The sequence below is a fragment of the Corvus brachyrhynchos genome, unplaced genomic scaffold (genome assembly GCF_000691975.1).
Source record: "Corvus brachyrhynchos isolate BGI_N302 unplaced genomic scaffold, ASM69197v1 scaffold14, whole genome shotgun sequence".
Taxonomy (NCBI): Eukaryota; Metazoa; Chordata; class Aves; order Passeriformes; family Corvidae; genus Corvus; species Corvus brachyrhynchos.
The window spans coordinates 1,734,189-1,746,031 of record NW_008239110.1 but is presented as its reverse complement, the minus strand read 5'-3'; the positions used below and the strand labels follow the sequence as shown (position 1 = coordinate 1,746,031).

The following is an 11,843-nucleotide window of genomic DNA, read 5'->3' as shown; positions in this document are numbered from 1 at the left end:
ATTCCTGCTTTAGGAGGAAAGGTTAAAACCTGGAAACATGTTTGTGAACTGTAAATCTATAAAAAGAGAAGAATGATCACATTGGTTGAGCAATTTGTTTTGATAACTTAAAATCCTTCTCCTTGTCTTTAGATTTTTAAAAGCATTAGTATATAAACAGAGAATGAAATAAAAATGTTGAAATTCTGTGAATACTTACAATCCTAAGTAAAATTAGATTTTCCAATAAAATTAAGAATTAGTTGGGTTTTCTGATCTGCAAATTTGTAAAAAAAATTTAAAATGTAGCAAAGGTGTGCTTGCATACTTAGTTGAAAAACTCATGAGCGTGTCTGTTCACTAGAGGACTTGGCCCATGTGGGATGCTTATGCTGCTTCTCTTTGCTAGTTGACAAATCCTTTAGGATGCCATGGCTGGCAGCTTGTTATCATGTGGCAAAATGAAGCAACTTCTTGCACATTTATACAGTGTAAAGTTGCAGACCAGGTCTGATTGCTACACTGCAGGTTGTCTCAAGTTTCCCTTGGTTTTGCCCCGCTACTACGTGGGTGGGGAGAGGGACAGAGTCCAAAGCGTATTATAGAGGGACCTTGGAAGATAGAATAACTACACTCACTCTTTCTTAGAAAGCGAGGAAAGGTTAGTCCTAAGTTAAATACAGAAATCACACATTTGTACTTGGTTTCTTATATTTAATGCCATAATCCAAATACAGTGATACTGATTATTTTGATCATTGTGGCTTTTTTCCTGTAACTCACACTGATAGATACTATGTATTTAGCCTCATGAGAGATTATTTTTTTTTTGCCCCAGGCATGATATTATTTACATAAGCCAAAAAAAGATGTAGAATGGAAAAAAGGATTCCTGTTGTTGTTCTTTTAAAGTAGGAATCTGAGACACAGTGACAGGAAGTGACTTGCCCAAGATTAAATAATAATTTTTCCTTAGAGCCTACCTGGGAGAAGAGAATTTCCAAGTCTTGATTTGTAAATCATGAGACTGTCCTGTGCATGCTCCTCTTGATGTTTCCAGTAGTCTTTATGTTCAAACTATTAGCTGTGCTTTGCATTTCTGAGTGTTACTTTGAGTTTGTCCAGGGATCCCTGTTCTTGTACAAAAGAAATCTTATCAGTAACATTAGGGCCTTTTCACCCACAGTAATATAATCTGTCATAGACAGTTAATAGTAACCATCCCTTTAGGTCCTGTCCCCCTCCTTGAATTGCAATGTCAAATATTTTTTGAACATTATAAGGTAAAATAGTCTGTGATATGAATTTGTGAAGTCAGTAGAATTACATGAGGACTCAGTGTAGTCCTGTTTTGTTGATTAAACATCTGATGCAATGGCTTTGTGACACATGCTTTCTTTTAATTAACTGTGATCAGAGGTGGGAGGGTGATGTGTCATAATGATGGTTATTCATATGCTCTAGCAAAAATTGCCTCTAAGCCTATGTCATCTGTGGAAGATTTTTAATTTTTTAATGTGGTCTCCATGGCCGTAAGGTTGTTTTGAAAGCTTTTAAAATTCTAAATAGGTTTCAGACTTGCTTCTTTTTATTTTTTCCCTTTTAGCTCATATAATGCAATTTCAAATATGCAGTGGTTCATATATATTGAATATATATTTCACATACATGAAACCACATTTTTAAACTAGAAAATTTTGGACAGATTTCTTAGAGACTGTTCGGTACATGTCTCTTTCCATATTCCCCTGTTCAGGTCCCACTTCACTCTTCTGAAAAGCAGGATTTGTATATTTAAAACTCAAATGGGACCTGTTGAGAAATTTGCTACTTCTGAACGTTGCAGGGGTCAATTTTAATATCCTATGGGCTAAGGTAATATAGTCAGAGTTACTTGGGGCTAAGAATTCTTGCCTTTGAATAGAATAATCTGAAATGACTATGTGGAAAGATATGCAAACATGGACTTCCAGCTAAGAAGCCTAATATTGCTTTTCCAGGTTAGTCCTTGCAAAAGTTTCTTTCTGCAAATTCAGCTCAAGCTTTGGTTTTAGCAGCACTTTTATGCGCTGTAAGGTCTCTGGGTTCTGTTGATTTTTAGGATTCTCTGGGGGTGGAGGGAGGATGTTTTAAGCCACGAGGTTTGGAGTTGAAGATGTAGATTCTACATATTCTTTGACAGGGATAGACTGTAAACAATGGTAAACAGGTGCTGTGCTGTATTGCCGGTGCAGTAGGGAATACTGTTTGGATCTAAATCTATTGGGATTTGAATGAGACAAGTCTTTTAAAATATAGATACAATTGTAACTAAAAAGAGTGCAGCAGGTGGCTGGTGCTCATCCTTCCTGAGTTTGGGCTGAACCTGCGTGCACTCCTGTAATCAATCCCAGTTGGTGTCAGGAGTTTGCCCTAGATTACGCCAAGATCTTGTAAGGTGATCTGCAGACAAGCTGGAACTTTGGCAATAAACACCTGCTGTATAAAACATGTGCCCTTGGTCTATGGTACTGCTAAAAACATGTGCTAAGCAGATTGATCCAAACATTCAGTGCTCTCATAGATATTTAGCGTAACTAATATCTACTCATGGCTGCTAAAACTGGCGTTTTAGCAGTTCCTTAGCTTTACTTGAAATCTGCAGTAGGATGTTGCCTGTGTGTAGGTATTCACATAACACCAGGCTCTAAAATACAGCAGTCAAAAATCTGATGTAAATACTGGCCAGATCTGTCTGGAAATGCTGGTTGTGTACTTCCTGGATTTACCTGTTATTGAAGTGCTGCCTTTACTCTTTCGCTATCTATTGATGCAATGTCCTCTCCTGACAGGGTGCTAGCTCTGGTTTCATGCTACAGAGCCTTAGGCATCAGTAACAGCTTAAATCCTGTTCACCACCCCAGGCATGATGTGCCATCTGCTGTTCTGGCACAATTATTAGTGTCCCTCTTCTGTGACCTAAGTCAGGCCCTATTCCTTTTTTCATTCTTTCTTCTTCTCCTAAAGCTCTGTGTTGATTCACTGTTCTTGCTCTGAGTCCCACAAACAGAAGTACCAGAACTACTGAGCAGTGGCATGCTACAGTTGTGAGGGCAGAAAGAGGAGCTGTCAGGATGAGGAAGAAGCAGTGTGTATTTCTTAACTGATATGAGTCAAGTTCCTGAATCATGCAATTACAACTTTAGTGTAACTTTCTGTAGATCTGTCCTTTCATTTATATTTGTTCCATAAACAGTCTATGGACTGTGACTTGATAACTAGTTGTCTTTCAGTATTCTCTTTTTCTTGTGGTGCAAAAATGTAAAGTCACCAAGTAGTCAAATACTGTTGGATGAGTATTAGTGCATTTTTTAAAAGAATTTGTTTTTTAAATTATCTTGGTACTTTCTGGAGTTCTGTGTGAAACTGTCACCAAGTCGCACCATTGACTAGTTTAATCAGTAGCGGAGGAGGATGGAGCACAATGGTGTCGCTGCTGGAAAGTAGTTACATTTCAATTACCAAAGCATAAAATGCTCTTTATTGTAAGTTCTAAACTGATGTTTAAAGGACAGCTATCTGCAGAATAATGTACAAGGCTTAACAGTTCTGGTAGTGGAGGAAACAAGTAAGGCAGGACAATGATGGAAGTACTATGTTCACACATCTGCTTATCTACAGAAGCTATATACATAGCTGAGATGATTGTTGGATCTCCTAGAAATGTAAATGTGTTGGCCTGGTTGCTTTTTCTTTTTTCTTGAGAAAATGGCCTTAGTTGCAAAGCCTTCTACCCCTTTCTTTTCCACTTTGCATAAATAAATGGAAAAGCAAAAAAGCAAGAAAATGTGAGATTGTACATTTTTTCCCCCTCTTACCCCTTATAGCTTCCTTTTTACAGAACATTAGAGCAAGAAACTGTGAGACATACTGCTTGGACTAATAAAAAATGCCTGAATGTTTTGCTTCTCCATTAAAAGTGAAGGCTGGGATTGCAAATGAGTCACTTAAAGTGGTTGCATACTTTTTGGTTTTGGCATTTTATTAGCTTTCTGAGGGCTAATTTTTGGGACAGATATTGATTACTTTCATATAACAGAAAAGCTCTTTTTGATTATGGCTAATGTCACGACAGCATACTGTAAATATTTCTGGAAATATTTTGCCTGCTTACTTTCATGTTACTACACAGTGCTTCCTGTAATAGATACAAATGCTGTTTCATGTTGATAATTATTTTTCAGAAACCTGTAAGGGATACAAATGCTATTTCATGTTGATAATTATTTTTCAGAAACAGAAGGAGTCCAATTGGAAATTTGTGGAAGAACTCCTTAAAAAATCCACTGATGCTCAAGTAAGTGTGTCAAGGAAAGAATAATGAACAAGGAAAGTGTCAGGATGCTTTCAGGAAAATATAGTGCATGGAACAAAGTCCAGCTAACAAATGTATTTTTGGAGTTGTAGTGTTTTTATCACTGGTAAATGAACAACCTTGACATAGCTGAACTCTGACAGTGTACAGTTCCCTCCTTGTTAGCGGTTCCACTTGCTTTAAAGTGCTTGTGCTTGATGCTAAATTGTCAGATAAAGAAAAAAGATAATTATCCTGGAAGGGTAGTATGTGGCTTCTCAGACAAGATGTATTCAGAATAAGAACTGGATGCTTAGAAAATGTAAACCAGATACTGAATGTAAGGATATCAAGTTGAGGAGACATGATGGAGGAGATAGTCAGTTGCATTGAAAATTCAGCTATATCCTCATCACAGCAGGAAGGTGACTTGCCTTGCTGAGCAATTTGTCTTACAGGCTTGAATCAAACTTTTACTGATAAGGTTCTAGTTTCTGAGCACTCATTTCATACCTTATCATTTTTCTTTCTGCAGAACTGTTAATGCAATGCTTCATGGCCCAGAGGTCAGAATTGACCTCCTTTTAATATGCTTTTAAATATGCTGTTCATAAAGTTTTTTTAAGTAAGTTACATTGTAGCTCTGTAAATTTGTTCTGAAGTTGCATGGTACAAATTGCAAATGTTGTATCAGCAATGCCTGTAAAAATAATGTATTTGTGTACGTTTAAGACAACATTAAATGTTTATTTTTTCATTTGCTCTATGAAATTTTATTTTTTCATTTGGTGTATGAAATTAAGAAAAATCCTGCAAAGTTCTGTTGTTGAAAGCAGAAGGGGAATCAGTTCTTTCAATTTTTTTAATTATTATAAATGTCTTGTTTATGGAGTAGCAACAACTGTAGTTAAAGCTGGAATGTAGAACAATACTTGTTACAACTATGATTTCAGCAAGAAAATATTTGTGGTTGTTAGGAGAGTTGAAATGATAGCATGATGTTTCAGGTTTTTATTACTCTCTACATAAACTCTAATGCTTGGTTATGTAGTCTTTCAGCTTAAAAGATTAACTCTTTTTGAATGATTTTACAGTATATGACTAAAAATACAAACTGTGCATATACATTAAAACCACAGTGATGATTTTACTTATTGGATGCTTACCATTCTGTGAGAGAAACTGGAGAGATTTAGATAAGATCCATAAAAACTGTGAGTAGCTTATTAGCCACCTTCCTATGTTGCATCTTCTGTATGGCAGCAACCTGAGACACAGTAAAAAGACATTTGTATTTAACGTTCTTTTCTTCAAAATAATCCCCTTTTCTTGTGAGTGTTTATTATTTTGAATAAAGCCTACTTTGAAGCTGAACATTCATAAAATACACTGTTTTTGATGCTTCTGTTAAAGTATTGAACTGTAGACAGTTTAGAAAAGGAAGTTAAGTGGCCAAGTTCAGAAGACTTGTATATTGAGTCAGTCATGATACAGTAATATGAAGCAAATATGTGTTTTAATTTCCAAAGGCAACCATTGTTGGAATTAAAATAAACCCTCATTTGCCAAAGACATGGTTGTAACTATTACCAACCATCTAAGGAGCCCATCTAGTTTATTTCCTTTTTTTATTTGTTCATTATTTTTTCTTGCATTATGAAGTTAGCTGCCCGAGAGAAGTGCTCCTTGGGGGACATTAATTCCTATATGTGCATGCACGAGTGAATGTAGTACTTTATTAGAAACTACATCCTGCTCCCTATCCCTGCACAGCAGCCTTCTTGACAGTGTCTAGGAAGGAGAATTCTTTTCCCAGTAGACATGTCTATCTCCTCTGTTGATTTGGCAGCTTCAAGTGACCACTCCTACCTTTTATCTTATGCTTTTGCATCTCTTAGGTATTGTTAAGTCCAGAAACTGTAGTAATGAGAAGCACAATGAGATATCAAGAAGTCAATAATGAAATGGAACATGGAAAAGCGGGAAAAGGCAAAAGAAAGCAAAAGTGATAATAGTACTCTTTGAATGAACAGCAGGACAGAATTGATGATACTGCCTATTAACACTTGGCATAACTTTGTTAGTAAATCCTGTCTGAGCCATCCTTTTCAGCATATAGACTGTTATCTACTAAAGATGCACAGCAATAGCTGTGCAAAATAAACTAAAAGAAATAATAGTGCTGAATCACCCATTTGCTAGAGAGGGCTCGAATTGGTAGCTAAAAACTTCATTTTTAGGTATATGGGAACTTAAAAACTAATCATATTTACTACTCTGTTCATCAACCTCATAATCTTGTGCTTGTTACTCCCTAACTTCCCTATAGCTTCTAGACTGTACATGCTCAGATGAATGGCAATTTACACTGAATGGGAGGAAATTAGAAGAAATCAAGTATGTGTAGTTTTGTGTGTTCAAAAGCATCTGAAAAAGGTGCAGAACATACATCTGTTATGTAAATTGATAATCTCTCCTATCAATGACTGTTAATTTCTCTTCATGTGAGCTTCAAATTCCATGCTGTGAAAAGATGATTTAATAGGCATTGTTGCAGCCATTGAGGGTAACAGAGCATCATGAAGCAGCAGAAGCTGGAGTTAGCTTTAACATCCTTAGGACAGCTAATTACTGGACTACAAAAACACCTAATCAGTGTTAAATCTGCAGCATTTCTTCAGTTTCAGTAATACTATTGCATCTAGTTGTCCCCATGTAGGCAGTAGAGAGCCTAAGGCATGTTAATCCATGATATGATGGATTTTGGATGATGAAGACCACTTGAAGAAGGTGTTGCATGTCCAGGTGAAGGTGGTAGATGGGTGCTGCAGTGCCCTGTTCCAGATAGGAACTCCTTTAAGGTTACAGTCATCCTGCTGCTGAGCAAGGAAAAGATGTTAAGGTGCTGTTCATCTTACGGGATCAATAGTGATGGGAAGCAAAAACACCCTGTGAGAAGATACGAGCAATCATGGATACCTAGGCAAGTGTAGTGTGCTGCTTCCTTGGATGTATGCTTTCAGCTTCAAACAGTTGGCCAGCAGCTGAGTTCTTCAGCCACAAATCACTCTCTATTTAAATTGTAGATGGATAAGAGTTGAAGAAAATTGCTCATGTGAAAAAACTCCCAGTTCTATCACAAAAAAGGGCATTTTTGGGGAAACTAGTTGCACGAGGCATTTCCTACTTTTTTTGTAATTTGTAATTCTCTTCCAAAAGAAGGTGTATAATTCTATTTGTACTACAAAATGGAAATTGTTGTAGTAGTAACAGTATTGTAACTGTACTTGTCTACTAGGCAACATCAAACTGACTAAATTTATGGGTTGTCAGTGTAAGAGGCATTTGTATTTATGAAGTTTTATTGTGAGAATCAAAAGCTTTTTGGTTCTCAAGAACTAATAGCAGTCTGTCTTATTAGACTTCTCATTTTAGAAAATAAATGCTTTGTGCTGTTTCATTTCTGCCTCAATTTTGTTATATTTTCACTGTATTTTTTGTTTAATTCTACCTTAAAAGAGGTAGAGAAGTATTTCTGGGATTTCTAGGAAAACCAATTTTGTTACTACATAGGAGGTCATAAGAGAAAAATGTTATGTTTAGATAGTACTATCATTTTGATAGTATCTGGTGTTCCTCCCTTCTGTGATAAATTAAAAGCTGACTACCTCAAGAGTTCTGATAGTATTTCCAGCAGTGCAGGAGACCATTTTAAGCAAAAGACCAATGAGAGAATCCATTAATCCCAGGGATATTTGAAGTCTGGATAACTCTTTCATATTAAATTTGAGATGAGGCCTTCAGTGCTATCTTGGTTTTGGAAACTGTTTCTAAAACTATTGTTAGACAGATAAATAATGGCTCTAATTGAAGCTGCTCAGCTGCAATGTTTATTGTTGAATTACTTTAACCGAAGCAGTCATTGTTTGTTGAATTATATCCTTAACATAACCCTAGACACAAAATACAACTTCAGACTAAGCATTCCCTTTCTGAATGTTGTGTTTTGTTTTTTGGGGGTTGTTTTGTTTTGAAGTTTTGTGGGTTTTTTTGTTTTTGGTTTTTTGTTTGGTTTTTTTTACTTCCTTGTAACCCGGTAGATCCCTCTAGAGAAATAGATATGCTCAGCTGCAGGTTTTTTGTTTTACATCAAGACACCTGCTTTTATTCATTAAAGAAATAGCAGCTGTTCTGTCCCTTGGTTTTGGTGCGAGATTGTTATCTTTTGAGAAGTCTACTGATTTAATAGTTATATATAAAAAACACTTGATATCACCTTTCATTTGTCGGCATTTTTATTACATTTGAATTATTATTCTGTATATTTTTAATGAGTCTTTACTGGAAAGTTACTTTCCTATTTCATTGGGTTCTGTATCTTACACATAATGTCTTGAATATATAATTTTCTATGGCAACTGAAAATGTCTTTTCAATTTTCAAGTTGTTTTAAGAATGGACCACTTTAGAAGCCATATGCCCTACAATAATTGTTCATGGGAAGAGAAGGAAGACTTGGTTAGAAGTTATTGTGGGTGATTGCATAATTGTTTGCAGTGTTGTGATAAAGTGTAGCAAGTCAAGTTTTCCATATGAATGTAATAGCCAGGTAGAGACGAGTTAATGAGTGAAACTCATTTGTGTGACATTGAAAACAGGAAAAAAAGCCACTCCAAGACACAGTAAGTCATAAGAAGTAGCACTGTGAGTAAGTCATAGAATCATGGAATGTTTTGGTTTGGAAGGGACCTTAACGATCATCTACTTCCCACCCCTCTGCTATGGGGGAGGTGTTAGACCCACACATGTAAAAGTCTACCCTTAGGACAACTGCACACAAGTTGGTCCATTAAACCACTTTTGCAGGCAGTGGAGATAATAAAGCCCTTACAGGAATTATGCTGAAGTAGATGCCTAAAATAGGCTGGGTTAAACACATGATTTCAGCCAGAGCATAGAGCTCTTAATAGCCTACATCTAATGAAAGTTCAGTTTTGTTGCTACCAAAAGCTGGATGAGAAGAATTCCACTTTCATTATCCCACAATTACAACCTGAATGCTTCACTGCATTCAAATTGTTTGGCATTTCCTATTTTCTTTCCTATGAACTTTTTCAGAGGTCCTTTCCAACCTAAGTGATTCTGTGATTCTATGATTCTGGGATGAGCTACTGCATTGGCTGGTTTGCAGGGTGCAATTGTCAGCCTTTATCTTTGAGTTCATTGCATGAATTAGCAGATGCATTTACTCAACAGTATATAATTAAAAATAATTTTTATATTAGGAAATTACTTTGAACAGTCTGGTAGTATTGGGTTTATGTGTAGATGAGGTGACACTCCCCTCCTACAATTAATTTCTTACTTCCTTTTCAAGACTGGTGTGTTAGAAGAACACTTACGAATGCATCTTCAGTGCTGTTTGACTTTGTGTAGTTTCTGGGATTTGAACTTATCTATTGTCACCATACTCTGGGATTATTACAGCAAGAATCTGGTAAGTAGATGAATACATAAAAATGTAGAATTGCATGTAGATAGTCCTTGATTTTTGCTGATTAATTCTGATTTTCCTGTAGCCAAGCTTGATTGCTGTACTTCTGTAAAACTACCTAGTCAATGGCAGTATCCCTAAATTTGCTATGTTTATTTAATGAAATCATGTTTAAATTTGTTATGGTCCATTACATTATGAAATAATAGAATATGATAATATATTTCAACTCTTATTTTTCATCAGGACTACTCAGTTTAAGATCTTGTAAAAATACTTTGCACACAGTTACAATGCATTTTTATCGTTTTAGCTGAGGTAGGAACAACATATCCTTTTGTTTGTGTGGAGGAGTGCATCTTACTGCCTTCGAAATATTGGCATTTATTGTTATTTATAGTATTTTCTGTTTTCATCTATTTCAGAACAGCTGCTTTACTGTTCCTTGGCTTGGTCTGAAGGATCTGGCAAATGTTAGTAAGACTTCTTTGTCAATGCTTGAGTTGGTGAAACGCTGCTGCTGCGAACAGCAGATCCCTTCTCTGTACAAGTCCAGCAACAGTTACTTCATTTTCCTCAGCATTTTGGCACGGATTATGAAAGAAGAAAACAATGGGGTGCATCCTTGGAAACAAATTAAAGGACGGTATGGATGCTATTTACTTTGTCTCATTTTGTAAGAAGTGTAGTGAGTCAGGGGCCCTTACAGCTACATGCAAGGCAGAGGGCGCTGTGCTTATGGCAAAGTAAAGGGGGTGACAGATCCAGGGTGATTTATAATTTGAAGAAAGCAGTTGTTCCCTGAAGTTTCTGTTGCCAGCTGAGGCTGTCACTGGGTCCAAAAATCACCTTGGCATTCATGGTGTGTGATGATTTACCTCGTCCCACTGGCCAGGAATTTGGTAGACTGGCAACCAGTGCAGTGGTACAACTCAGTTGCCAGACAGATAATGTAATTAAAGCACAGAAATTGTGTTTGAGCTGGATGTAAGCCATGTGTTGTTCAAGAACATGCAGACTGACACTTGCTAGACCTGTATTTTCATTTAAATATTTCACTTCTTTTCAGTGGTTTTCAAAATTTCTCATAGTATTTTTGTGAGAATTTAAATTTTTCACTTAATTTTGAAACATACTAATTAAGTACAGTCAGTCATGATATAAAAAGCTGTAAAATATATGTGCTCTAAATTAAACTCTTGATGTTTTAGATGCTTACTGAATCCATGAGACTTTTCTTATAGTAATGAGGATAGCACTTGTAATGATTAATACAGACTTGGTAATTTTTTTTCATTAGATAGAGAAAACAGAAAACAAAAATAGTTTTGGTTTAGGGTTTTGAGTTGTTTAAAAAGATTTTATTAAGTATTAATAAAATAAATTAAAGTTCTATTAAGCATTAGTAAGTTCTTCATGTATGCAAGAAATAAACATTTAAAAATGCCCAGGTGTATACACACCTTACAAAGTTATGTGGTGTTTTTCTTCTAAGAAAGAAGGGTTATCTTGGCTATCAGAAAAAACAGTATGCCTAATGTCTATGTACACTTCAGAAGCTATTATAGTCACTAAATTTTGGGTTTATAAATCATTGCAACTATGTAGAAACAAATATGTTGTTGGATTCTGTATCAGTGTCTTGCTTTTTTAAAAAAAATTTTAATTAGCCTACTCTGTTCTTACTGCAAGGAGATTACACTTACATTTTTGTGCTATTATAGCTTGTTACTTTCCCTAATTTAAGAGGGGGAATAATAATGCACAACACACAGTGTGTCAGTCTGCTTAACCAGTATTCATCATTTCTATCTTGAAAATATCAATTACACAAGTAGCAAAATTTAACAGTCTACAGCTATGATTTTGGGATGAACTCTGTTTTCAGCAGCTAACCAAGCATTAATGGATGCATGAAAAGCATATATGCTTGTCAGTAGTAATTTACTACTAAACAACATTAATTGGATATGCTGTAATTTTTGGTGGCTAGATTTGATAACCTCAACACCATTTCCAACTCTTTTCCAGGTGACA

At 35.9% G+C, this 11,843-nt stretch overlaps 1 protein-coding gene across 1 annotated transcript in view; it reads left to right on the top strand.

The window, feature by feature from the left end:
• Positions 1-11,843, top strand: part of MMS22L (MMS22 like, DNA repair protein) — a 90,911-nt gene that overhangs the window by 21,315 nt on the left and 57,753 nt on the right. Inside the window, 3 exon segments of the mRNA XM_008637910.2 lie at positions 4,253-4,315; positions 9,690-9,809; positions 10,232-10,452. Of these exon segments, the coding sequence (XP_008636132.1) occupies positions 4,253-4,315; positions 9,690-9,809; positions 10,232-10,452 (404 nt within the window).